We start from the raw sequence: 24,776 nt of genomic DNA, 5'->3' as shown, positions 1-24,776 counted from the left end.
CAACAATTCGTCAGCAGTTACAACAAATGATTAAATCAACTGATTCAGCTTTAAGTTTAGTCGCCTTGCTTACGTCGCGATTGCTGCAAATGGCATGAAGCGAATCATCGTCGGTGAAGAGCACATAGTTGAGGCCTTCGCGCATGGACAGCATGTTGAGTGGATTCATTGACTTCACAGCCAGCGTGTCCAGTCCAATGAGCTGCAGCTGGTCGGGACCGCGCTTGCCGCAATTACGCCGGAAATACAACTGTCCGCCGCTGTAGCCGAGCCAAGTGTAACGCTCGCGATGAAATTCATCGTTCTGTGCATAGATGTGTCCCTTGTAGCTGCCGCCAAAGCCGGTGCCAATCTTCAGCAGCGTGTTGCCATACAGCACATAGACAAAGACGCCATCGCAGGCCATGGCCGGCACACTGAGCAGCATGGGCACCGACAGCATTGGAATCTTCAATGAAAACTACAAAACGACACGTTAAGGCACAGGCACAGGGTTGGGCACATAGATTGAGCTTACCTCATCGATAAGTGAATTCTGTGGTACGCCATGCGTATAGAAATCCGGACGTGTGGGTTTGTTCAGCGCTGCGCTCACCACTGTATGCTGCAGTGACGCCAGCACCGCCGGCAGCTGCACAATTTGCGCCGAGAGCTGACGCGGCGACATTAGCATAGCTGCTATGGCTTTGAGCATCTTGCCCGTGTCGCCGCGCGCAATGCAAAGTCCGATGAGCGCGGCGCAGGCCATGGCGGACCAATTGGCCTCGGCACCGGTGCTGGAGGTTAGCGCTGCCGGCATCGTTGCCAGATCCAGCAGTAAATCGTAGAGTGGATTAACCAGTTCCTCTGGTTCTAGTTTAAATGATTCTGGTTGTTGTCCCTGTATAACGTCGAGCAGCGCCTTCAGCGCCTTGGTGCAGAGCAGCGGCTGAATGTGACGTGCGTCCGCTATGAGCTCGAAGAGACTGCGCAGTCCAGCGCCCACAATAAGCGGCACTGTGGCATAGACGGGTTCGCGCTCCTCGGGCTCCTCCACATCCGAGTCGTCATCGCTATGGTTGCCCCTATGGTTGTTTGTGCGTTTATCAGCAGCATGCGCTGCTGCTCCAACTGCTGCACCTGCCGCGCCAGCAGCTACAGCGGCCGCAATGCCCGCAACGCCAGCGATTGCTGCTTGTGCTGCATGACAGGAGCACTCGACCATGTTGCTGACCATGCAGCTGCCGGCACAGATCAAACAGCAGGACGAGCCCATGTTGGCGCTCCATTTCTTTAGGGCACCTGCGCCTGGGCCGCCTTCGCTGAACAGCGCAAAGCGCGTCTCTGCCTCCAGCACTGTGGAGCGTATGGCGGAGAATACGGCAAATTTTGATGCATTCGGATCGAGTTCAATGTGCGCCACTGGAAATGTGGGCAACATTAATTGATCCTTGATTAGCGGTGGATCTAACGGATTCACAATGCCCGCTGCAACGCCAGCGGCATTTCCTTCCAGCACTGCGGCTGCAGCTGCTGCTGCCATCGCCGCTGCCGATTTCTCTTTGCGGCTTTTGCGTTTCGTAAGCGCCTTGCGTTCATTTTGCAACTTTCTGTAATTATATATATTTGATATTAAAGACAAGGCCACAGGATTCGGGGACACGTATTCACATTAAGTATGCAGCAAATATTGATTTAACAGCTACGAAAGTAATGCAGGTCGCGGCAAAATGTTAACAGCCCGCCGATTGGCAAAGCAGCTGTTATCGCTCAGCTGTTGCCACAGCGCTGCCCACTTGTCGTGCAAAAGCGGGCGCCAAATTTCAACCCCGTTTGTGGGCTGGCGACGGCAGGCGGTAGCAACCCAACAACCCACGGTGTCGACAGGCCAACCACCTTAGGGGTTGAAGACCTACATACCTTCCGAGAAGAACAATCGATCGATTTTTCAACCCCAAAAGCAGCCGTTTGCCGACGCCGCTACTGTTACTGCTACTGCTACTGCGGCGGCTGCAATTATCTATTGTGCATTTGTTTATAGTTTACCTGCGTGTATTGCTCGTATACAGCTCATAGAAATGATCGCCATATTTCATTGGATTTAGTAAACCAACCATGGCTTTGGGCTCTGTATAACTTCGGCAATTGCGCTTCGTCCGAATCGATTTTACGTCTGCTCGTCTATATATACATATATATCTTTTTTCGCTATAGCTGTATGTATGCCGTTACAATTTTACCGTTAAACTCCACTTGCTTTATTTTATTTATGACCACAAACAAACGCACATACACGACTGCTATTGAGCGATTGGCAACTTAATGTACAACTGGCGCTTGCCAGCTTTATTTTTGGCTAAAATTTATTGCACAAACATTTACAAAATAACTAAGAATTAACTACTCTACTGGCGAACTTAATGCATATTTCTTGTTTTGTGAGTGCACCACTACCGTTTGATAGTTTCGAATCGATTAATAGCAACAGGGGGCTGCCCTACGTTGCGCTCTTATCGCAAACGATAATAGAGCGAACGATAACAGAGCTGACAATAATTATGCTTGTTATTGTTGTTATCGATTAAAAGCTATATTATATGTAGCCCTGGTCAAAAGCAGCTGTCAATTCCTACAACAACAACAGCTAAGCTGACAGCAGCGCCGCAGCAGCAACAAATCATCGAAAAACATTTTACGTAATTTATTTTTGTTATTTCTGACTGCGTTTGCTCGAATCTAAACACGTTCTTATCTCATATAGCAGCATGGGCAACGGTGTAACCCACTACTTAAAGCCAGATGTCTTTCCTGGCCCCGATGTGGTGCCCAGCTTTGATCCCATGCTGGGATTTCAGTCGCGCAAGGAACGCGTCATGATTGCTACACCAGAGGAGATGGAATCTGCTAAGCTGCCGCTCGAAGATCGCGACTACTGTGCCCACAAGCTGCTAACGTATCAGGCCTGCCGCAGTGACAAGTTCCCATTTGTTTACCAGTGCGCACACCAGAAGCACGACTATCTGACCTGTGAATATGAGGACTATGTGCTGCGCATGAAGGAATTCGAACGCGAACGCCGGCTGCTGGAACGCCAGAAGCGTCTCAACAAGGCTGGTTAAATTTGAAGTTGGAACAGTTACCAAAAGTTATAGTGGAGCAGTCAACCAATCTCCTCACACTGCCCGTCGCGAGCGGAAATTTCAAATAAAATACCATGCCTAGTAATAATATGGAGCCTGTTCTGTTTTTTTTTTTTTTAAATTAGTTAATTAAACGATAAAAAAAAAAAATTGTTTAACATGAAAACAAATGTGGAAAATGAAGTGAACAAAGACCAGAAACTTAATTTTCCCAATTGGGTATATATTTTCATTCAACATTTGATTTGGACTTAACTAAGATTGCTTTTAGTATAATAAATGCAAACATCATGCACACACGCACACTTAAGGATACAAGGACCTACATAACACTAACTAGAGACCAAGGGACTGCGGCATTGACTGCGATTAATGATTAACTTGATTTGTGACTTAACAATTTGCATTTTGAGATGTACGCAGTTGATAGAAGAAAAATGCAAACATCTTTGGTAAACGCTTAAACATGGAATTGGAGCAATGCCTCATCAAATGCCCAATTTGCGCCAGAACATATGCATGCGTCCATTCGTCTCAAAGATGCTGCGCAGCATAAACACCTGAATTAGGCCAACGCCAACCATGGCGATTATCTGCATGAGTGACCAATTGTTGACCTTTTGGAAATTGGCCTCGGCCAGATTGCGATCGCGTGCCTCATGGGAGCGTAGCACATCTTGCAGCTGGCGCGCCTTTGTCAGCTGCAGGCGTAGGCGACCAATAAAGTCCATTATATCCTGCACTTTCATTTCATAGTATTCTTCCGGGGTCAGACCCGTCAGCTCATTGACATCCTTCCATTGCTGGTCGCCGTGATTCTGATCTCCCTCGCGCTCTACAATCAGCTCGAAGAATACAGTCTTGCGATTAAACATGCTAAAGCTGTTGTCAAAACAAAAGCGATAGTCTCCCTCCGTTTGCACTTCATGCTGATGCAGATTCTCCGGTTTCTTATAGTCACTGACTATGACCAGTCCAATGGGATCGAGTAGAGCAAAGCTTATGTCCAGATCACCATGACCGCCGTCGATCACCTGATATTCAATGTCTATAATTTCGCCGACCTTGACGCTGTGGTATAGGCACTCTTTCTTGCCGGCATCTACATATATGGTCATCTCTTTGTCATATGCATTTACATTGAACTTGGACGCTGGCCATAGCAGCAGTCCTAGCCAGCAGCACAGTATGTAATTTGTTTTCTGCGTTTGCGTGACGAATGCTTAGTAAACAGCATATCAAATTTTATTTGTTATGAAGTTTGCTTACCATTACAATGCGCGGAAGTATCAAATAGAGTTGTGTTAGTGATTTAAATATATATTTCCGATACTCCGATATTTCCCGATGTATAATTTCAGGGGTGGGCATGAAGCCACCGCGTTGTTAGTTTAAGCAACGAGTAGATGACAGTGTGTGCGAAGCACATTTACATAAAACGATAACTAACGGCCAACTTATTGATTTTAAACTACACTGTGTAATCCAATAGGTGGCGCTCGAAGTCACAAACTAGACTTCAAAATTCAATAGATGGCGCCACAAGTCACATTTCAAAATTAACGTCTGCTTAAGCTCAACAGCAAATCCAAAATTTAGAATTTAAATAAGTAAGCCATCCGGTCTTAGTATTTATTTGCCACTGCTTGGGTGCCCCATCGAGTGCCCTTGCATTATAATGTCTCTTGCCTTGTGCCCATTACCATTTCATTTACATACTGACAAAATAGAACACACACACCAAAGTAGCAAGTTTTTTTGCGTAAACATAATGTAATGACAATTAGTTAATTGTTTTAAATTTGCATATCGCGCATGCGAAAAAATTGCTTATTTATCAAGACTCATTTGCTGATTAAGGAAACACCCCAATCAATGAGACTGACATTGTAAACTCATCACTAAAGCAATTATACTTATGAACTTTCGATTTTTAGCAGTAGATTGTTAAGTTAATAATGCTATAAATCGTCTACAATAAAATTATAAAAGTATAAAAATGATTGGGAAGCGCTTTGCTGTAAAGTTGAATCATGAATTTTTTCAAAAAATATTAGTATTTTTTTTTTAGTGCACATGACATAAGTACGTAAATAGATAAAGCAGGTTATGCAAACAATTTTCGTATCTATTTTGCTTCACTATCATTTTCTTATCAGTCTATGGTTGTTATAACCAGGAAATTTTTCTCGTTTGTTTTTTGGTCAATTGCGTAGGTTGAGCTGTTAATGCCGCTTGCGTCAAAATAATCACTTGCTTCTAATCCGTCAAGAAACAAAATGTTGACATAGAAACAAAATAAGCGTAAGAGCGCTTTAAATGGTAGCAAATTTAATTATAACATAATTGCTAGTTGCTGTTGTAATTACATTATCTGAAATACATGGTGGGGCCTTCGATGCTGCTAATTAACTTGTAAATTAAACTTGAATTTTGCGCTGTACTGATTGCTATATTGCTATCAATAGAATCGATAGCTTTGTTGCCCATGGAACTTATCATTATATGCTGGGAAAGAAGAAGAAGAAGCAGTAGCAGCAACAGCAGCTGAAGGTTATTGATATGCCGTAAGGTTAATTAGAAATGCAGACAATCAACATAATTGCAATTACTTTCGGTAAGAAAATAAGCTTTCTAAACATAAAAGGTACGTTTAAATTTATTTACATACCTGTATGTATAAAGGGTCTCAGACAGTGTTGGCAGATTAGCTTCAGGCTAGATCTAGCATATTTAAAAATGGAATAGCTTACAAAATTTGAAAATAGCTTATAGCCTGAAATCTAGCATATTTTAATTTGCAGGCGCTGACTTTTTTTTTACTTTTACTTTAACTATGCGTAAGTTCCTAATTTCACGAATTTCGACTTCACATTTCAACTGTGCGACCTTTTTTTTAGGTCTAAACATGAGTTTTGACGCATATTTTAAATCTAGCTTGTTTTTTTCGTCAATCAAGCTCATATTGCCACTCAAATGCTGGCAACACTGGTCTCAGACAAACGAAAGGTCCAAAGCCGCTAGTTGTAAGCTCCTCTTAGTGCGTTTTAACCTTCACATTTCGTTTGCTCTTTGCCCTAAGCCCACAATGACAATGACATAAAATAAAAACACATGCATACATAAATATATATATATATATATACATATATATATAGCTACAAGCTTGTATACATAACGTATATGTATGTATGTAACTGCACAGCGGCCGGCAAAATGATAGTAGAATGACAAAAGGGCAAATCAAAAGAAAGAATGTGAATAATTGCACGTGCATTTAGTAGAAAACAAAATTCCAGAAAGCCAGCGCATGCGCTTTTCAAAATTTTCCCTACTTGTATGCTGTATTGTATTGAATTTCCCCTGCGCACATAAAGTTCTGCCCCTATTTGGGCAAATTTTTGCGGCGAATTGTGAAATAAAAGTTCCACCCTCTAAAAACTGCATTTGCCCTAGAGAGCCGCAGTGCAGAGAGCAAACTATGTACATACATATGTACATAAATATGTATATATGTACATATGTATTTACATAAATTGGTGGTTATTGCAATTACGTTAATATTAGCAGCATAGTAAATTACATTAAAAGTGTGAGACAAAAAGAGAGTGAGAGAGAGAGAGCGAGAGGACAGGCTGTGAACAGTTTAATTGCACTGCAGTGCTTGAAAACTCAAGTTCCTTTAAGAGCCGGCACTTGTCAATCAACGTTTTGAGTAGCGCCGCCTATCGCCTAAGAACATAAACTATTCATTCAGCAAATGCTTAAGTGGCTGCCAAAGAGAAAGGGACGAGTGGGGTAAAGCAGGCAGTGCACATGAATGAGAGAGTTATTGACCGCAAGAGTCTATGTGTGTGAGTGTGTGTGCATAGTATAACCATATTTGGCATTGCATTTGGCTAAGCTGCAACTACACACCACGTTGCACAAGAGCGCACAGTTTGGAATTTTCGAAATTGAGAGCGCAAAAAACCAAGAGAGTGTGGGAGTGGGCGCATGCGCAGTAACAAGATTGCTACAAGCATAGAAAAACATATGGATATGGTATGTATCTGTGTGTGTGATGCAAGCATAGTAAACACACACACACACAGACATGAACGCGAAGCCAGACCGGAAAACTCTCAAAAGGCTAGCAAACTCATACAAATAAATTTGAACTTGAACTTACCGCGCCCTGCGCTAAGACACAAACACACTCTCTCTATGTGTACTATGCACATGTATGTGTGTGTTGTGCGTTTGCAAAAGCCGGAAAATACACACCCATTTACGTACTATGTACACTCATCTAAATCTTTCTCTGCTAACGTATCCATTTATAGTTGTTCGTTATTGTATAATCGATTATACAGCCCAAGACGCTGGCTGTCGTCTACCTGCCGGCGTATTAAAGATATAAACAGTCTCCATCTACGCCTTCGATTCTCTTTTACCTTTCCATAAGCGTAGCCCCCCTGGTCACAAAAGAAGAAGCAGAAGACTTGCAGCGTTCATATGAACAGCAAACTATGCGATTTGAATATCAATGGATAAACTCAGACCATGCATGTCATTTTTAACTATCCTGTATACATAATACATATATACATATACATATGTAAATGTATGCATGTGTATAACTTTTTCCCTTTTCTTTTTTTTTCTTCTCTTGCTCTGCGTACGTGATTAACTTTTTTAATGCGCCTTCATTTCCGCAGTGGAGCCGCGCGTCTTATGATCGGCAAGCAATCTATATACATATATATAAATACATACATATGTACATATGTCTACAGATATAAACTTCCTTTGTATATGAGCTCTAATATCTTTCAAGCTAAGCTTCAAATGGCATTTTACTCTCACTTTGCTGCTAAATATAAAATTAAATTAGAGCGCTTTGAAAACATTATTACTATAAAAATATTTATGCTGCAATTATAATTTCTGCTTAACGGCTGTAATAATATTCTGTTAATAAATCGACGACAGTCTCTGCTTGTGTTGACAGTCTGGGTAACCCTAAACATGTGTTGCCAATTCGCTGAAATATAATATATATACTATATATAAACTTGAGATGCCAGGTTTTATGTACAAAGTCCATGAGTCATGCATTGAATTTTTGTTCGGTTTTTCTTGTGTCTGCAACACAGCAGCAGCAGCAGCAGCAGCAACACCCAAGCCCATGCACCACCAACTGTCCCGCCTGCACCACCCGCACATTGCAGCAATTGTTACTCACTATATACTACAATATATATGTATGTATATATATATATATATATATATAATACCCTTAGTTTTTGTTGCTTTCATTTCAATTTTTCTTTTTGTCTTTTTGGCAATTCTTTTGAAAAGCAACGACGGAAACGTTACCCATACGCTGGTGCCCAATGCTGGGCGCCACGCCCTTTTGAACTGTCATAAATTAACACCCCGGGGCCAAGCCCCGCATGCGGCAGCGGTGGCTGAAGCTGTGTGTGCCACATTGAGGCTGAGGCAGGGCTCAGGCCTCGATTTGAGTGCATTTTGTATGAGAAACAAACAATGTGTCAAAGAGTTTGCTATCAATCCCCCGATTCTGGGGTCAGGCGAGTGCACACTATCGTTAAAGTCGCAATCCATGAGCTGAAAAGATCTTTTCAAGCAACACTTGACGCTGACTTTTTATCACTTTCTGACAGGAAAGTCTATTGACTGCCTCACCCTCACTTGAATTAAGCATTAGTCATGCCAAAAATAAATGCCTAAGGCAATTTAAATAAATAAATTTAAACTCTTTTTTTCTATAGGCTTCTTCCTATAGTAAGCTGGACTTACTTTCAAGTAACTGTTGTGCTATCGATAAATCTTCTCCAATATCCTTTAATTATGTATGTTCCACAGTTGTAAGCTGGAATAAGATTATAGAATTGCTGTAAGTAGATTCTCCAATATATCTGTGTACTCCTTATTCCTTTGTTATCGATAGTTGCTACAATATAATCAATATTGTTTAATCTTTGCCAAGGCTTACTTTCTAGCATTGCTGTATTATCTATAGATCCTTCAATTAGTTAAGTTCCTTTGAGCATTTGTTAGTTGGCTTAACTTTCTGGCACTGCTGTGCTATCGATAGTTGCTCCAATATAATCAATATCTGTGTATTCCTTAATCTCTGCCCATAGGCTTCTTAAGTTTCAGTTAGGCTTAAAGCCAAACAGCTGATTCAGCGCACACCCCCGTTATTAGTTGCTGTTGGTGTTCCGGGTGGTTGCCCATTAAAGTTCGCATGTTGTTGGCCCAGGCCCGTTTACGGGTAGTTCTAATATTCGACGCACGCACAGGGTGCTAAGCCCAGCTACCCCCCGCATAACAAGCTATGCCTCACCCTCGCTAAATTAAACTCAAGGTTGTGCGTCCCTCGTAAAATTTTTTGGCATTACCGTTAGTAACCCTCATATGTACACACGGACGGTACACCGAGGGTAGTTAACAGTGCTGAGCTGAGCTCACCCCTAAGCCAACATCAACTGGGTGAGGTCTAAGCATTAGCGCAAATAATTTTGCCCAAAAACTCGCAAAAATACCCAAAAAAAAAAAAAAGAAATACACACAGACATTCAGACGAATGTAAAAATTAAAAGTAAAAGAAAAAGAAATATGTGTAGGAGAGGCTTGAGTGCACGTGTCACTTTCACAATTGTTTTTGAAAATGGGAAACCGTCTGCGACCCAGACGTTAATGAGTCATACACACATTTTGATTTCCACTCGCATCCATGCAGCTGTGCAACACACACACACACACACACACATAGACAGTAATATGTTGCAGCTACGCTGGTGCATTTACCACTTTTCGTTTTTGTATTTCTTTTTTTTTTTGCTGCAGCAGCAGCAAGCTGCATACTCTGTTAATGAAAATGGAAATGAAAATGCAATTCGTCACGCTCTGTTTTGCCCTTGGCATTATAGGCAAGCCCACAATGTTGGCAAATTCTTCAGCGCCACAGAGTATTTAGTGAAACAAAGCAGATAATTAATATGTTTTGGAAGATTGCTAAAAAGCACTAATTGTGCTATCGATTTAATCGATATAATTAAGCGGCGCATAGAGTGATAAGGCTGCGAGCTTTAAAAGCACTCGATACTATCGATAGACCTAAACTGCAAGTTTCAATGATGCAAACAACACAATTTGTTCTCGCTATCAATGCCATTAATTTTTTTTGCGCTCTCAAAGTACTAATTGTGTTATCAATACTATCGATAGACTAAGCTGCAAGCCTTAGTGATGCAAACAACACAATTTATTCTCGCTATTAATTTAGTTTGCGCTCTCATTTTTATTTCATTGCTACTTGACTATGAGCTGCTCATCGAAACTTTAATTGATTGTCAGCTAGAGCAAAGTGAAATGTCAAATGCTGGGCAATTGAAATTGAAATTTTATTATTGCCATACACAGAAATTCCATAAACAAAGCTGTAAGATTCCAAAATTAGCCAGCATGACGTCAGCATAAGCCAGAAAATTAATCGATCTACAGCGCAAAAAAAGCCCCAAAAACTGTGGCTAAGCTAGCTATGAAACATAGTTACAGATAAAAAATAAAACACTAATTTGCTTTTAGAGATTAGGCAGCATAGAAAAAATTCCCAAAATGCTAGCAGTTATCATTATCTACATATTAGATTAATAAACTGTTATAACAGGTCTACGAAACTTATAAAAATGTAGAATGTGGGTAGTTAATTGCGTGTTTAGTAGTTACCATTCTCAAGCTTGATTGCCCAGCCGCCGCAGCTGCATCTTATAAATAAATATTAATGCATTTTCCAACGAGTTCATCAAGTGTGTGTTGTGTGTTGGTTCTACACGTAGCAAGTTCGTTCCTATGCAACTTCCCATGTTTGTGTGCATTAACAACAACAACAACAAAACCTAAAAAGAAAGAAAGAAAAGAAATTGCACCGTTAGTTTATACCGCTGCCCAGCAAACAAAGGCAAAGCAAAACAAACACACAAACCTGACATAAAAATAATAAAAAAAAAAGGCAGAAAAACGGGTAAATGTTAAGTTTTTGGGGCTAAAGTTAGATCACAGTAAAGTCTCGTAATAGCACACACCACTCTCTATTTGATATGAAACTATCTCGTACCTTTTACTTGGGTGCAATGAATTGAATGCTTTGAATTTTAATATTACTGTTTTAAAATTCGAATTTAACAAAACACAACAAGCGAAGGCAATCAACACCCTTTGCTACTTTCGCAGAAATTTGCTTAATAATTAAAAAAAAACACATTTGATTTTGTTATAGTTATAGTTGTTATTGTTCATGCGTATGATTTGATTATTATTATTATTATTATTATTATCGTTGCTGGGGCAGAGCCTCTTCATTTCATATTCTGATTAGCAAGTGAAAGTCTTTCTTTTTTTTGCTTATGCTGACAACAGTACCGTTTAACGCTATCTTTTGTTGTACATCTGCATCCGCAAAATTGATTGTATTACATTTCTTTTTTAGCTTTTTTGCAAACATTTGCAATTCTATTGTTTATAGATTCGCACACAATCTCTTCAAGCGAACTATGTGTTTAGCATAATTAAGCGCGGAAGTAAGATGTTAACTTTTCGATAGATAAGCTATCGATTTATGCTGACAATCGCATGTCCGAAATGCAATCACACATATGTACATTTGTTTTATATGTATTTGTGTCTTGCCAATTTGTTGCTGCTGCTAACAAATAAGGCGACGAAAATTTGTGCGTTCTCCTAATGCGGTTATGAATGGTTACGGCTTCCTGAGGCGTTAAAGCTTTGCTAGCAAAACGGCGGATGCAACGCCTTTTAGGGAGCGACAGCAACAGTAAGAGAGACATACAGTGCGTATGAGCGATATTGAGGCGTCCCTAAAACAATTTACTGCTCCAGTTATAAAAATAGAACGCCGCTCTTCATTAATATATGGCAACATTGTCAATTTCCGTTGTTCGAAATTTCAAATTTGTTACATTTCGAAAACCATAAAAATACATAAAGCACGCTCGCTCACACACACACACACACACACGCACACATAAATTAATGTGCTGCATGTTCTTTTTAGGCAAAAAATAAAAAACAATACAAGTATAAAAAACAGCGAAAGCAACAAAAACAAATTTCATCGAAAATGGCAACGGCCAAATGTGACAGCAACGTCGGCAGCGACAGCGACCGCAGCTGCGACAGCGACAGCGACAGCTCAATGTCAATGGCTTTAGCTTTGGCGTGGCTGCGTCTGTATGTGTGTGTGTGTTTGTTCAACTGAAAGCCCATAAATGATATAAAATATGCAAAGTGAAAAACACAAAATAAATAAATATAAATCTTAATTTATTGTTTTCAAAAAATAATTCCAAAAAAGATCAGCGTGTTGCGTATTTCTTTGCTGCAGTACAAATTGATGTACTTTGGCTTAAAAAAGCAATTAACGGCAACCGTTTAAGCCGTTTGAAGCTCTAGACAAGGTCAAGGGTTAGCTTTAGCTGCCTAGGCTGCAACTTTATACATAAATATGACTGCAGTTGCTTCTAATAAGCGCCAAGTCGAATTGTTCAAATGTTTGCCGGCAACAAGTAAAAGGCAAAAGAATGTTAAACACACACACACACACACATACAGCTGTACATGCATATGTGTCTGTGTGTGTGTGTGCATGCTGTGGTGAGCTTGCTTAGCATTTCTCGCTGCCTAAGAACCGTTGAGTATTTGAAATAGCTGCGAACAGTGCTGAGCACAAAAATAGTTGCGCTTAGTTTTTAATTAAAATTAAGTACTACATTGCTATATTGCTATATTATAAACATATAACATGCATGTGTATGCAACGTTTTCATTGTTTACTTAGTTGCTTTTGCTTATTATTGTTGCTTGCAACTGTTTCTATGCAGCTGCCCAGCGCTGTACTTTTTAATTTACTTTTTGTTTTCTTGTTTGCAGCTTAGCTAGCTTTTGCCGTTGTTTGAAAACAAGTTTATCGGATTTTGTGCCGCTTGGACTTCTGTTTTTCTTAACATTTCAAACTTAACTGTCAACAATGGGAGACGACGACGGCGGCGGCACAAACATTAACGCCATACGTTCTTCTTCTTTTTGATGTTGCTGCTGTCGCTGCTGCCAACAGGTGCGCGCTGCTCTGCGACTGCGCGACAGCTGTACGTCTGGCTGCTGCTGATTTCTCATTTCACTCAACGGGAATGAGATGAGTATTGCTTGCTCGCTTGCACACACGCTTTGCATATTGTCAGGCATTAATGTGTGTTTGTATGTTAAATATGCTCAATTATTAACACACACAGTCATAGCTGAGAGGTGTATTTGCTTTGTTCAAAGCTTTGGGGAGCAGCGAATAAATTTTTTTTCTCTTCTTAGTTTTTGTTGTTTACCGTTCACCTAGTTTACGTCGCTTGTGTAAAAATAAAAAGGCAAACGTTTTGTTTTTCAGCGCAGCTTCATTAAATGATATGATGTGATGTTGTTGTTGTTATTATTGTTATTGCCGCTGCTGTTATTTATTTCTTATTTTTATTATTGTCAGTGATGATGCCTGGCGATGTTTCATATGCAAATAACTTAAACGAATTTGTTGTACTTTTCATTTCAGCTGCATGAATCATTTCAATAACATGGAATTTAGCAGCCGAGTCATGTTTCCAAGCGACCCTGCGTTAAACAGTTGTGTTTGCATACATATGTGTGTGTGCTTGTGTGTGTGTGTGTGTGTGTGTGTGTGTGCGAGCGCTTAAGGCAAGCTTGTTGTCCGGCTACGTCCGTGTGGGAAGCAGCTATGACTCAGGCTAAGCTATAACTTTATGGTCAATGTCTAATTTCAATGATAAGCACGATTCGGTGCTCGTCATATTTTCACCTTAAGCATTAAGGAATTTGAATCATTGCCTCAACTATCTTATCAAAGTATAAAAATTAATATTTAGTTATTATTTATCATCAGTCAGACGCTTAGGCATTCTTTTGTTTGCTACTGTGCCCCCCCAAACAACAAGCATTCATTTTTATTTATAGGCTTGCCTGATAAGCGTTAAGAGGCGCCAAAAACTCATATCTTTAAATATAATACTTAAGTCACACATTCTTTAAGTAGCGCGCTGATATGAAAATATTTCAATTTCCCTTTCAAAATAGATAACAAAAAATCAAAGCAATTGGACTTTGAAAACAATTTGAAGAGCAGTGAAAAAAATAAGTAACTAAAATATGCTCAATATATTTTATAAATTAAACACTTGTTAAAAATATTTAAGTTTGATTTACAAAATAAATAAGTATAAAAATTGCTTTAAGAACAATTGAAAATTACAAAAAAAAAAAAGTTAACTTTCAAAAGCTTAACCTCGATAAATTGTTAACATGTTTATGTTGGTTTGTTTTTTTTTTTTTTTTGGATCAGTGCCTGTGCCCTGTTGAGCGCTGGTGACGAATTTCAGATAAAGGGACAACGCCTTTATCGTTTGGGTGTGGCTTTTGACCATTGCACACGCACATCCGATTTTTGTTGTTGTCACGCGCATCTCCCACACACACACACACACACAGACATAAACACACGTGTGTAATTTTTTTCAATTTGTTTAATTGCTGGGCAAGCAGAGCTTGCACATTGAAAAATAGCGCAAGAGATGCGCAAGTTTATTTAAATTTTATTTTCATTATTATTGTTGTTGCCTACTACAGTTGTTAGTTGTTTAATTGAAGTTATTCACACGCACATGCACACACGCCCAGCTGTTGGCAGTGAACCGCAACGGCCCAGCCCTGCAAAAAGCAAAAACAAAACCAATAGAAGAATAGCAACAGCCACTAAAGCTAAGCATAAGCAGAGCAGAGAACAGAGCGCAGAGCGCCAGCGACCCAAAAGCAGCTGGAAATGGGAATGGCAATAAGAATGAAAATGGGAATGGGAATGAGCACAAGCGTTTGTCTATATGTATGTATGTGTATATATATATATATGTATGTGTGTATGTGGGCGTTATGCAGCAGTACAAGTCAAGTATAACACACACACACACCAACAGCACTCATTTTCATTAAAAACCACTTAAGGTTTTGTTTTTGCAACCCACATTCAAACGACATTTTATTGTTGTTGTTGTTCAAGTTGAAAACTCAGAGGCAGCATAAGTGGCGTTAACATAACGGTAGCTTAGTCCAAACTACTTAGCAACATATGGCCTGTCGCACTTAGCGTGCGCTTACTGTGTTTCCAAGTTTACTTCATCAGGCAAATATGCTGTTTTAGCCATATTTGTTTGTAAACTGAACGACACACACACACACACATACATATATATATATAAAAGTTAAATTAGCTGTGTGTTTTTAAAATATGCGTTAAGCAAAAAATTTAATATATTGCCAAGATTCATGTGTAAATTTGATTGAGCAGGAAATGCAACGTGACTATTTTTGATAAATAAGAGCGTGTAAGGTTTAGCTAATGCTAAAAATATGAACAATTTATAAACGTTGTTGAAAGTGTGAAATAGAATTAGAAATTATTTCATATGTAACATACAAATTTCAACAACTTCAGCAATGAATTCAACAACAGGCGTTTGCTTTGCTTCTTATACTAAATTCAAATTCACATGCAATGAATTTACATTATTTAAGCTTTAATGCTAAATGTTGTTGAATTCAATGCATTGCTGGAATCAACAACAAAATCAACAATTGTCCATTCCTGAACTAACAAAAGTGAGCAAAGCTCTTAGCCAGGCGCTGTTATCCTTTTGATATTTGAAACTCGACTGACTAGAAAAGTTGTTTAATCTGCTGCTGCTCTCACCTGCTGTGCAGCCTTTGTTGTTGTTGTTGTTGTTGTTGTCAATCTCAAATCTAATCAGTTGAGATGCCTACAACTGCTACTCAGGCAGTCAAAGCATAAACTATTGTAAACAAACAACAACAACAATATTCAATGAAAATGCCAGTCAGCTCTTCTTTTTTTTTTTTGCATTAATGCCAGAGTCTCGCCGACGCTGAAGCCGCAATAAATAAATCAAAAGCTAAAAAAAAAGTAGCGAAAAATATAAAGTAGCTGTCTGCTGTCTACGAGACTGCAACTAAACATACATATATACAATGGTTGTAACACCTTTGAAAGAAGAAGCAACAGCAGCAGCCGCCGCCGCCAACGTCGTCGCCAGAACAGCTTAGTTGCCAGGGATACGCCCCGCAAGCTTTGACCCCACAGCTCTCCCAGTCAGACACACAAGCCCAATGTCTAGCTGTCTGGGACTGATTGAATGACTCAATAAAAATATATGTTTAAATAATATAGCAGTTAATAAACTTAATGTTTTAAATTTAGCGCAATATGCATAAAAATTGAAACTTTAAGACACTGCTTGTGCATTATAAATTGCATAAATAACAATAATATTGTTGCAGTTGGCCTCTGCTTAATTTAATATTATTATTGTTGTTGTTACACTGGCGCCATGTGAATAAAAATAAGCAACATTAAACGCACACAAGCGTGTTCGTTAGTGACTGTAGCTATGACTAGGCGGGTCAGGGGGGTTGCAGGGGGCTGCTACGAATGCATGAGGCACGCACAAATATAGTCGTACATTGGCATTAAAGTGAAATTGCAATTGAAATAGCGCCTTGCAACATTATAAATGCATTTTGTTGTTGTTGTTTCACTTTTTTTTTTTTATTATTTTCAAGTTCTGCTTCTTCTACGCAAGCACGTCAGCTTCAGTTAGAGATGAGCAGTCTATTATGTATCTATAAGCAGCTATTTAGTTTGATTTTAATTGCTCTATAAGCTGTTCAGTAAACTAGAAATTACTTGAAAAAGATTATATAGCTTATAACTAATTATATTTTATGCATAGCTAACTAAATGTTGCTATTGGAATGGATTTTTTTCAAAAGATTAAGCTCCTTACGCTTTTAGAATTTCTTAAACAATTTACTGTTGTCTTAAGCTAGCTAAAACTTTGAATTTTATTAAAGATGCTATTTTTTAAAGTTTATTCCCCAGTACGCTTTCCAAATACAGTCTATATAGCTTAATCTTTAGTTACGCTTTAACCATCTCTAACGAAAATTTCTTTACATCTCAAAATATTTGAAGTAAAACAGTTTTTAGCAATTAGGCAAGCAATTAACAACTATTTGGTATTTTAGTATTTATGGATAGTATTAACATTTTCATGTCGGTATTTATGGCACTGCTTCTCATGCGAATACAATTTATGCACAGACATAAATAAATAAATACATAGTTGGTTAATATGTTTACAAAGTTTTAGTTTACTTAAGGCCGCCCACACTAACAAAAATGCATTGTAGCGGAAAAATATCGTCAATAATAAATGGTACTGCGCTTAATAAGCGAAATTTTCTTTTAACAGTAAATAAATTAAATGCTTTAGTTTTACTACCAAATGCTGCAATAAACATTAAAGGTTAAGACTTGGTCTTAGATATTTTGGAAATATATTCAGCCCCTTAAGTTTTCTCCAGCAATTTGTTGTAGAATTTAGTTAATTACAGCGCCAAATTAAATTACATACATTGTAGCTATGTGCAGATTAATTAATACATATGTATGCGTTGCGATCACACTCTAATTAAGATTGCCAGCATAGAGATTTTTAGGAGCTATTTGATTATCATGGCTAAAACAGGTCGCACTTGTTCAGCAGTGAAAATAAGCAGCTTTTTAGTTTTGGTTTTTTCTCCAACTTTATGAAAAACGAGTAAGTCGAAAACTGACCAAAAGTGTTGGAATTGGGGGTTACAAACAAGCAAATGCCAACTGACAAATACGCACATAAAATGTTCAATTAATTGCAACAAAATTTACAACAAAGTAAGCAAAACAATTTCTCATTCAATGACCTTGACAATGGCTTTGGCTATGGCTTTGGGTCGAGCTTGAGCTTAAACTATGTCTTAAAGCGTTTGCTCTTTATGTATGTTGCTATTGTTGTTGCTTTATTGTTGTTGTTGTATTTGTTGTTGAAGCAAGTGTTTAGTGCTTTTAACTGTCTTCGCTTGCTCTCCATTGTTGCTGTTGTTGTTGTGTAGAAAACGTGACGAGCTACGAACTTTTGGAGAAAGGTCGTTGATCATGGCTTTTAAATATTTTTATTGTTGTTGTTGGCTATAACAACTTATAGCGGTTTCAAAGTCAACTGCTATGAATACATACTTATGTACATTCATACATACTTGTACTTATGTCAATGCGCCGTTTTTGGCAATTTAATTGTTTCTAGTTTCAAGCCAGTTGTGTACACACACATACACACATTTATCTTGTGCGCCGCATCCTTCGTCTGACAAGGTTGTAGCTCTGCCCAGCAATCGATCAGAGCCAAGCTAATAAATTACCATTTGGGGCCTTAGAGCATTTAAACTGCTTCTGCATTCAAATGCGCTGCGATCCAATTAATTTGGAACTGCTGTATAAAAAAGAAAGAAGCGTCACTTTTCCGAGCCACTCCTTTTGATTCTCTTTTCAATGCAAGAGTGTGCGGCTACTCTCAAAGCATCGACGCGCACCCAGCCTTACAAACACACACACACAAACATAATGTACATGTGTTTTGGTTACTATTTGGGCGATTTGTGCGTCATTTTCAATCAAAATAGGCAATTGTTTAGACAAAAATTAGTCAAGCGGCAATACTAAGTAATCACAATTGACTATAGAATGCGTACGTTAGCCATCTATGAGCAATTGCCGTTACAAAAAGCACAAACGCACACTTCAACAGCGACCACAGCTCATACATACATGCATATGTATATATACGTAATACATAAATAAAGCATGCATACATACATACTCATTGTATGCTCCCAGTTGGCGTGCAACTTTCCCCTCTTTGAATCTGCCAACCACTACTATTGCACTCTTACATACAGAGAGACAGACAGAGATGGAGAGAGCGAGAGCGCAGCGTTAAAGAGTAAAAAGTGCGGCTTTGCTGCTTTTGCTTTACACAAGTATGAAAAAATGACAGAGCGGCGCAATAGTAACCACAGCTTGCGGCTGTTGCTAATAAATAAATAAAAATATGCAAAATTTTACAAAACTATGTTTAAATAATAATAATAATAAATAACAACCCCTCCCCCAGCACTCACCGGCATTGACGCGCTGTGTATTTGTGCGTTGAGTCAGCAATTCGTTGAGCGCCGCCACAGCAAGTGAGCGCGGTTTTGCTTTTGCATTTCTGAGAGAGAGCTATGCTCTGCTGCTGAGTCTGTCTCTGTTGCGCAAACGCGTCGACCGCTGTCTTGGCCCGGCGCCGTTAAAAATTGAGCATTAGACAAGACACTTAAGCGACTATTGTATGCTCTGCAAATAAAAATTTGCATAATTGATTATATGAAAACTATATCAATGTCATATTTGTATTAATGTTTTAAAACAAATGCTCTTCTCTTTTTCGCCCAATTCTCTTTGTATGCTTATCAATTAATCATATGTTTCTCATACACATTATATTTTAAATGTTGTGCAATCTATTGTTATTGTTTTCACAAATGTTTAACTGGAAATTCATGTGTATTTTGATTTTCATAGCAAGCCACATGAATTAGTCAAGCAACTTTACATGAGTCACACCCGTAACTACGGTTTATGCTGCAAGCTGCTCTGTTTCACTCGCGTACACTCACACTGAGCAACGCATTGGGTGCACACATACGCACGCGAAGAGAGAGATATGTGTCTGTGTGAGCACACAGACGCTGGCAAACGGGGTAAAATTGAATTCATACCATATATGGTAAAACGTTTGCCAGCCTGGAGAAGTGTGTAAGTGGCGGCTGATAAGGCGCTAACTGGTTGGGACAGACTGAGGCTGGCTTTATAAAACGGCAACTAGCGACCAGTTTTGATGTCATTACAGTTTGAGTTCTTGTGCTGTGTGGATATTCCTCCTGACACAAAACACCGCTAAAAGCAACCATCGTAGAGTCGTCTAAACAAAAGACACCAAACCGAAAGACTTAATTTATATTTATTTAATTAATTTTAATAAAACAGACCAAATGTAAGTATTTTATATCCACGCCAAACCAAAAACAACCTAAATCGTTTTAAAATCGCTGAAAGACTAAACTAAATAGCAAAGTGAATATTTTTTTGCATCTATTTTTTTTTTGGTAAACAAAGTGCTAGTGTATGTGATAATGGGAAGCAAAGAATTTGCCCATAGATAATTCTAATGAAGAATGTCAACAAATAACAAATTTATCAAAAACAACGTGATCAAAGTCTTGCAAAATTAATAAATAATGGTAGATAGTTTTTTTTCTCTTCATAGTATTATATACTATTATTGTTTAAAGTCTGAGATACATAAGATGTTAGTCGAAAAGCGTTCAAAAATATGTTTAAAATAGACAACAAAGCTGGTGACAGTTTTTAGCTTACCTTGCGATTCGATTCGCAAAACACTTTCTATTTTTCCCACGCTTCCATTAACATTCAGAGCAATTCAAAAAGTAACTGCCAAATTCAAAAATAGCAACATCTTGTCTCGCACACCTACAGTTCCAAATGCGTGCGTGTGTGTGTGTGTGTATTCGTAAGCTGCCCACGGAGCCTGTGACGTAGGCAAGTTGGCCAGAAATAGTCAAAGAATCACGTCATTAAAGATATTCGTCGTATTCGTTCGCTGCTTGAATGCAAAAATGCCGGTTTTTTTAATGAGCCGCGCAAAAATGGAGAAAACCTTCGAATTGCTATGCCTTGTATTGTATAGTAGCATCTACACACAGACAGACACACACACAGATGCATGCATTTGTGTATGTAACACCAACACATTTGTTGAGAGAGCGAAAGCGGCGACATTTCTTGCTCTCCGTCGGCGTCGATTCGCTTCGAAACATGACCATATATGGTCACAAAAGTTGGCTACCCAAGCGCACGATTCGTGCTCTCTCTGTCTTACGCATGCGCCAGCCAGCGTGTGTAAGCGAGAGCGCAAAATAAGGCACCTCAAAGCCGAAACGAGGCGGCAGCTGCTGCTGCGACAGCGGCTCTGCTGCTTTGAGCACTCAGCGTCGCTGCTGCCGCTGCCAAAGGCATAGCTTGAAAAGTAGCTGTTAACTAACTGGCATTCGTTTTGCCGTCTGTTCATTCCTCTTTCGGCAGTCAAACGGTGCGGTTGAATTTTAGTTACTCGCCTCGTCGCCTCCCTACCAAGTGCAAGTGTTGGTTTCAAAGTATTTCAAGTTTGAATTGTAAAAGTTTTTCAATTCAAATTTCAAACCGATTTTCATCGTCTCTTAATTAAAACAATAACAAAAAGGTAAATAAAAGCGCAGCGCTTTAAGCAAAATATAGCAATAATAATAAATTGATTTGCCTTGCCGGCTTAAGAAGTGAATACATAATTTTTTTTCTCGTGCAATGGCCGCCATTTTATACGCTTTCAAGTATACACACATACACGCAAATGCAAGCGGAGTTGAAGAGCAAAGCAAAGAGAGTTGCTGCTTGGGCTCTCTACACTTTGGCAGTGGAAGTGGAAGCTGAAGTTTCTATAGCTATTCTAATGTATTATAAATTATTAGCCTGAAGTAATTTTGAAATAGAAACAAGGGTGTTGCTCATTAAATAAGAGAGTGAGAGAAAGGCACGGGTCTTCAGTACATCTTTTTTTCTTCTTCTTGCTTCCCCAATTCTTTTTTGGTGGCCATTTTGTTAATTTTTTGTTTCTTTTCTGTGTGTTGCAGCTTACAAAATGTGTGACGAAGAAGTTGCTGCATTGGTTGTCGACAACGGCTCCGGCATGTGCAAGGCTGGCTTCGCTGGCGATGATGCGCCACGCGCTGTCTTCCCCTCGATTGTGGGCCGTCCACGTCATCAGGGCGTGATGGTCGGTATGGGCCAGAAGGACTCGTATGTGGGCGATGAGGCACAGAGCAAACGTGGTATTCTTACCCTGAAGTACCCCATTGAGCACGGTATTGTGACCAACTGGGACGATATGGAGAAGATCTGGCATCACACTTTCTACAATGAGTTGCGTGTGGCACCCGAGGAGCACCCCGTGCTGTTGACCGAGGCCCCACTTAACCCCAAGGCCAATCGCGAGAAGATGACACAGATCATGTTCGAGACATTCAACACACCCGCCATGTATGTGGCCATCCAGGCTGTGCTCTCGCTGTACGCCTCTGGTCGTACCACCGGTATTGTGCTGGATTCTGGTGATGGTGTCTCCCACACCGTGCCCATCTATGAGGGTTATGCTCTGCCCCATGCCATTCTGCGTCTGGATTTGGCCGGTCGCGATTTGACCGATTACCTGATGAAGATCCTCACTGAGCGCGGCTACTCGTTCACCACCACTGCTGAGCGTGAAATCGTGCGCGACATCAAGGAGAAGCTCTGCTATGTTGCTCTCGATTTCGAGCAGGAGATGGCCACCGCTGCCTCCAGCTCCTCATTGGAGAAGTCCTACGAGCTTCCCGACGGTCAGGTCATCACCATTGGCAATGAGCGCTTCCGTTGCCCCGAGGCTCTGTTCCAGCCCTCATTCTTGGGCATGGAAGCCTGCGGCATCCACGAGACCACCTACAACTCGATCATGAAGTGCGACGTCGATATCCGTAAGGATCTGTATGCCAACACAGTGCTGTCCGGTGGTACCACCATGTACCCTGGCATTGCTGACCGCATGCAGAAGGAGATCACCGCTCTGGCCCCATCAACCATGAAGATCAAGATCATTGCGCCACCAGAGCGTAAATACTCCGTCTGGATCGGTGGCTCCATTCTGGCCTCCCTGTCCACCTTCCAGCAGATGTGGATCTCCAAGCAGGAGTACGACGAGTCTGGCCCATCCATTGTGCACCGCAAGTGCTTCTAAGCTATTCCATCCGGCTCTAGGGCTAAGTGGAGTGTCACCAGTAACGGCCGAAGCAGCAGAAGCAACAACATCGAGCCGCAGTGCTAAGGCCGAAGCTGGAGCGGAAGTTAATCACATCATCATCGTCGTCAAGTTGTGTTCTAGCATTAATTTAATTTATTTCACATGAGATATGATATAAAATACATACATATTTTTTGTTTTTTTTTTTTTTATATACCGTTTAATATAACAACAACAAAAAACAATGAGAACACCAACGTATTCTGCCATTCCACTTACAACCACAAGAAACACACACACACAATCTCACTCTCTCACTCATACATATACATACATACAATGTACACACGCTGATGCGTCTACGAAAGCGCAAGCGTGACAACAACATCCAAAAGCGAATATGCCCCAAAAGAAAGAGATAAATGAAAAAAAGGATAAAAAGCAAGCAAAAGACACAACGCGAAATCTCAAGACACAATCAACACCAAGAGTTTTGTAAAATTTCAAATGCAACCTTATGTATTATTTTTTAATTATGATGTAATTATAAACAAAGTGAAACAAAATATGATGAAAAGGAAAAAAAAACCTAACCCAAGCTGTTTCAATTCTAACCAAAATGCCCTAAGCCTCGCTTCCAACATTCAACCTGCCAGCCAATGCAGCAAACGTTTACGTTTGTTCTCTTCCCCTCTCTCTTTAACATGTGCGACGCTCTCTTTGTCTGCATGGATTTTGCCGGCCGGCAAATGCATTTGCACACACACATACGCACGCACTCACACATGCATCTGAGAGAGAGAGCGCGCATAGACTAACTGCGCTCTTGACAAAGTTGCGACTTTTGAATTTGTAATTTTCAATACACGAACAAGAATAAGAAAAAAACCGTTTCTTTTAAATTGCATGCGCGTTTGAGTTTAAACGACGCTCCAAAAAATGTATGTTTATTAAAAAAGAAATGTGAAATGCAAAAATGGTTTGAAACATCTTTTGTACAAATAGAGAAGAGTACCGTTGCTTTGCTGTGAGGCGAAGGCGAGGTGTCTGTCTGTCTGAGAGTCGCTCAGGTTCATTGAACTCGGGGGGCAGTAGAAAAACCTGACCAACACACACACACATACTTAGTCGCGCATACTAACAGCTGGTTTAAGCTCGCTCTAAATCTATATGTAGAGAAGCTATAGCATGTTCTTTATGCAGTTGACAGACAGTCAAACTGTCACACACGCACACACTGACGCATGCTAATGGCCTTAAACTTACAATGTGGACCATCATATATTCCCCCTCTGTATTCATCTGGAGCGACCCATCAGTAGTAGTGGCGATTAAAGTGCCGTTTTAACGCTACCACAAATTGTTGGCATAGCTATGGAACGCTTTTGCTTAATAGATGGATTATAAATTGCCATTGTGCTAGATTCGTTATTTCTTTTTATGTGTTTTAGATTTGGACTAGAAATGCTCTGCTCTTTCACTTTAACAACATTTTAATGATAACAAGTTGATGTAACTGTTTCTGCCATGATAGTGTATGCAGATTGTACAATATACAAAATTGATTTTCTTTTTATATACAAATGCGTGTGTGTTGCCATGCTAGAAAATATATACCGATATTTTCATATATACTACTACAGAGCCAGTCGCTCTGATAATATAAAGTAATGTCTATAATTACGGGAATAGTAGCACTGAATTAAATCGAAACTTAAAGTTTGTTTTTTAGTTTAACAAAAATAAATAACAGTGC

At 39.7% G+C, this 24,776-nt stretch overlaps 4 protein-coding genes across 4 annotated transcripts in view; 2 read left to right on the top strand and 2 right to left on the bottom strand.

Annotated features, from left to right (window-relative positions):
- Positions 1–2,096, bottom strand: part of LOC108605340 (E3 ubiquitin-protein ligase highwire) — a 44,107-nt gene extending 42,011 nt beyond the window's left edge. The window contains 3 exon segments of the mRNA XM_033294361.1: positions 74–460; positions 518–1,589; positions 2,026–2,096. Coding sequence (XP_033150252.1) covers positions 74–460; positions 518–1,589; positions 2,026–2,096 — 1,530 coding nt within the window.
- A 480-nt stretch (positions 2,097–2,576) lies between these two features.
- Positions 2,577–3,213, top strand: LOC108605643 (NADH dehydrogenase [ubiquinone] 1 beta subcomplex subunit 7). Its single transcript, XM_017995426.2, has 2 exons — positions 2,577–2,675; positions 2,744–3,213. The coding sequence occupies exon 2, from the start codon at positions 2,745–2,747 to the stop codon at positions 3,096–3,098; it is 354 nt and encodes a 117-aa protein (XP_017850915.1). The 5' UTR covers positions 2,577–2,675; position 2,744; the 3' UTR covers positions 3,099–3,213.
- Positions 3,214–3,223: 10 nt separating this feature from the next.
- Positions 3,224–4,562, bottom strand: LOC108605642 (transmembrane emp24 domain-containing protein 5). Its single transcript, XM_017995425.2, has 2 exons — positions 4,389–4,562; positions 3,224–4,321 (listed from the first exon to the last, which is right to left on the bottom strand). The coding sequence occupies exons 1-2, from the start codon at positions 4,488–4,490 to the stop codon at positions 3,608–3,610; spliced, it is 816 nt and encodes a 271-aa protein (XP_017850914.1). The 5' UTR covers positions 4,491–4,562; the 3' UTR covers positions 3,224–3,607.
- Positions 4,563–20,027: 15,465 nt separating this feature from the next.
- On the top strand, positions 20,028–23,466 carry LOC108606266 (actin-5C). Its single transcript, XM_017996225.2, has 2 exons — positions 20,028–20,185; positions 21,879–23,466. Exon 2 carries the CDS (start codon positions 21,887–21,889, stop codon positions 23,015–23,017), a length of 1,131 nt encoding a protein of 376 aa, XP_017851714.1. The 5' UTR covers positions 20,028–20,185; positions 21,879–21,886; the 3' UTR covers positions 23,018–23,466.
- The last annotated feature ends 1,310 nt before the right edge of the window (positions 23,467–24,776 follow it).

The sequence above is a fragment of the Drosophila busckii genome, chromosome X (assembly GCF_011750605.1).
Source record: "Drosophila busckii strain San Diego stock center, stock number 13000-0081.31 chromosome X, ASM1175060v1, whole genome shotgun sequence".
NCBI lineage: Eukaryota > Metazoa > Arthropoda > Insecta > Diptera > Drosophilidae > Drosophila > Drosophila busckii.
Note: the sequence above shows the minus strand (reverse complement) of the source record. Positions and strands in the feature narration are given on the sequence as shown.

What these genes read in the sequence shown, in the direction of transcription:
- LOC108605643 (XM_017995426.2), top strand. Translation starts at nt 2,745, where the DNA reads ATGGGCAACGGTGTAACCCACTACTTAAAGCCAGATGTCTTTCCTGGC.
- LOC108605642 (XM_017995425.2), bottom strand. Translation starts at nt 4,490, where the DNA reads ATGCCCACCCCTGAAATTATACATCGGGAAATATCGGAGTATCGGAAA. An exon ending in TACTTCCGCGCATTGTAATG is followed by an intron (nt 4,322 to 4,388) that starts GTAAGCAAACTT and finishes ACGCAAACGCAG; the next exon opens with AAAACAAATTACATACTGTG.
- LOC108606266 (XM_017996225.2), top strand. Translation starts at nt 21,887, where the DNA reads ATGTGTGACGAAGAAGTTGCTGCATTGGTTGTCGACAACGGCTCCGGC.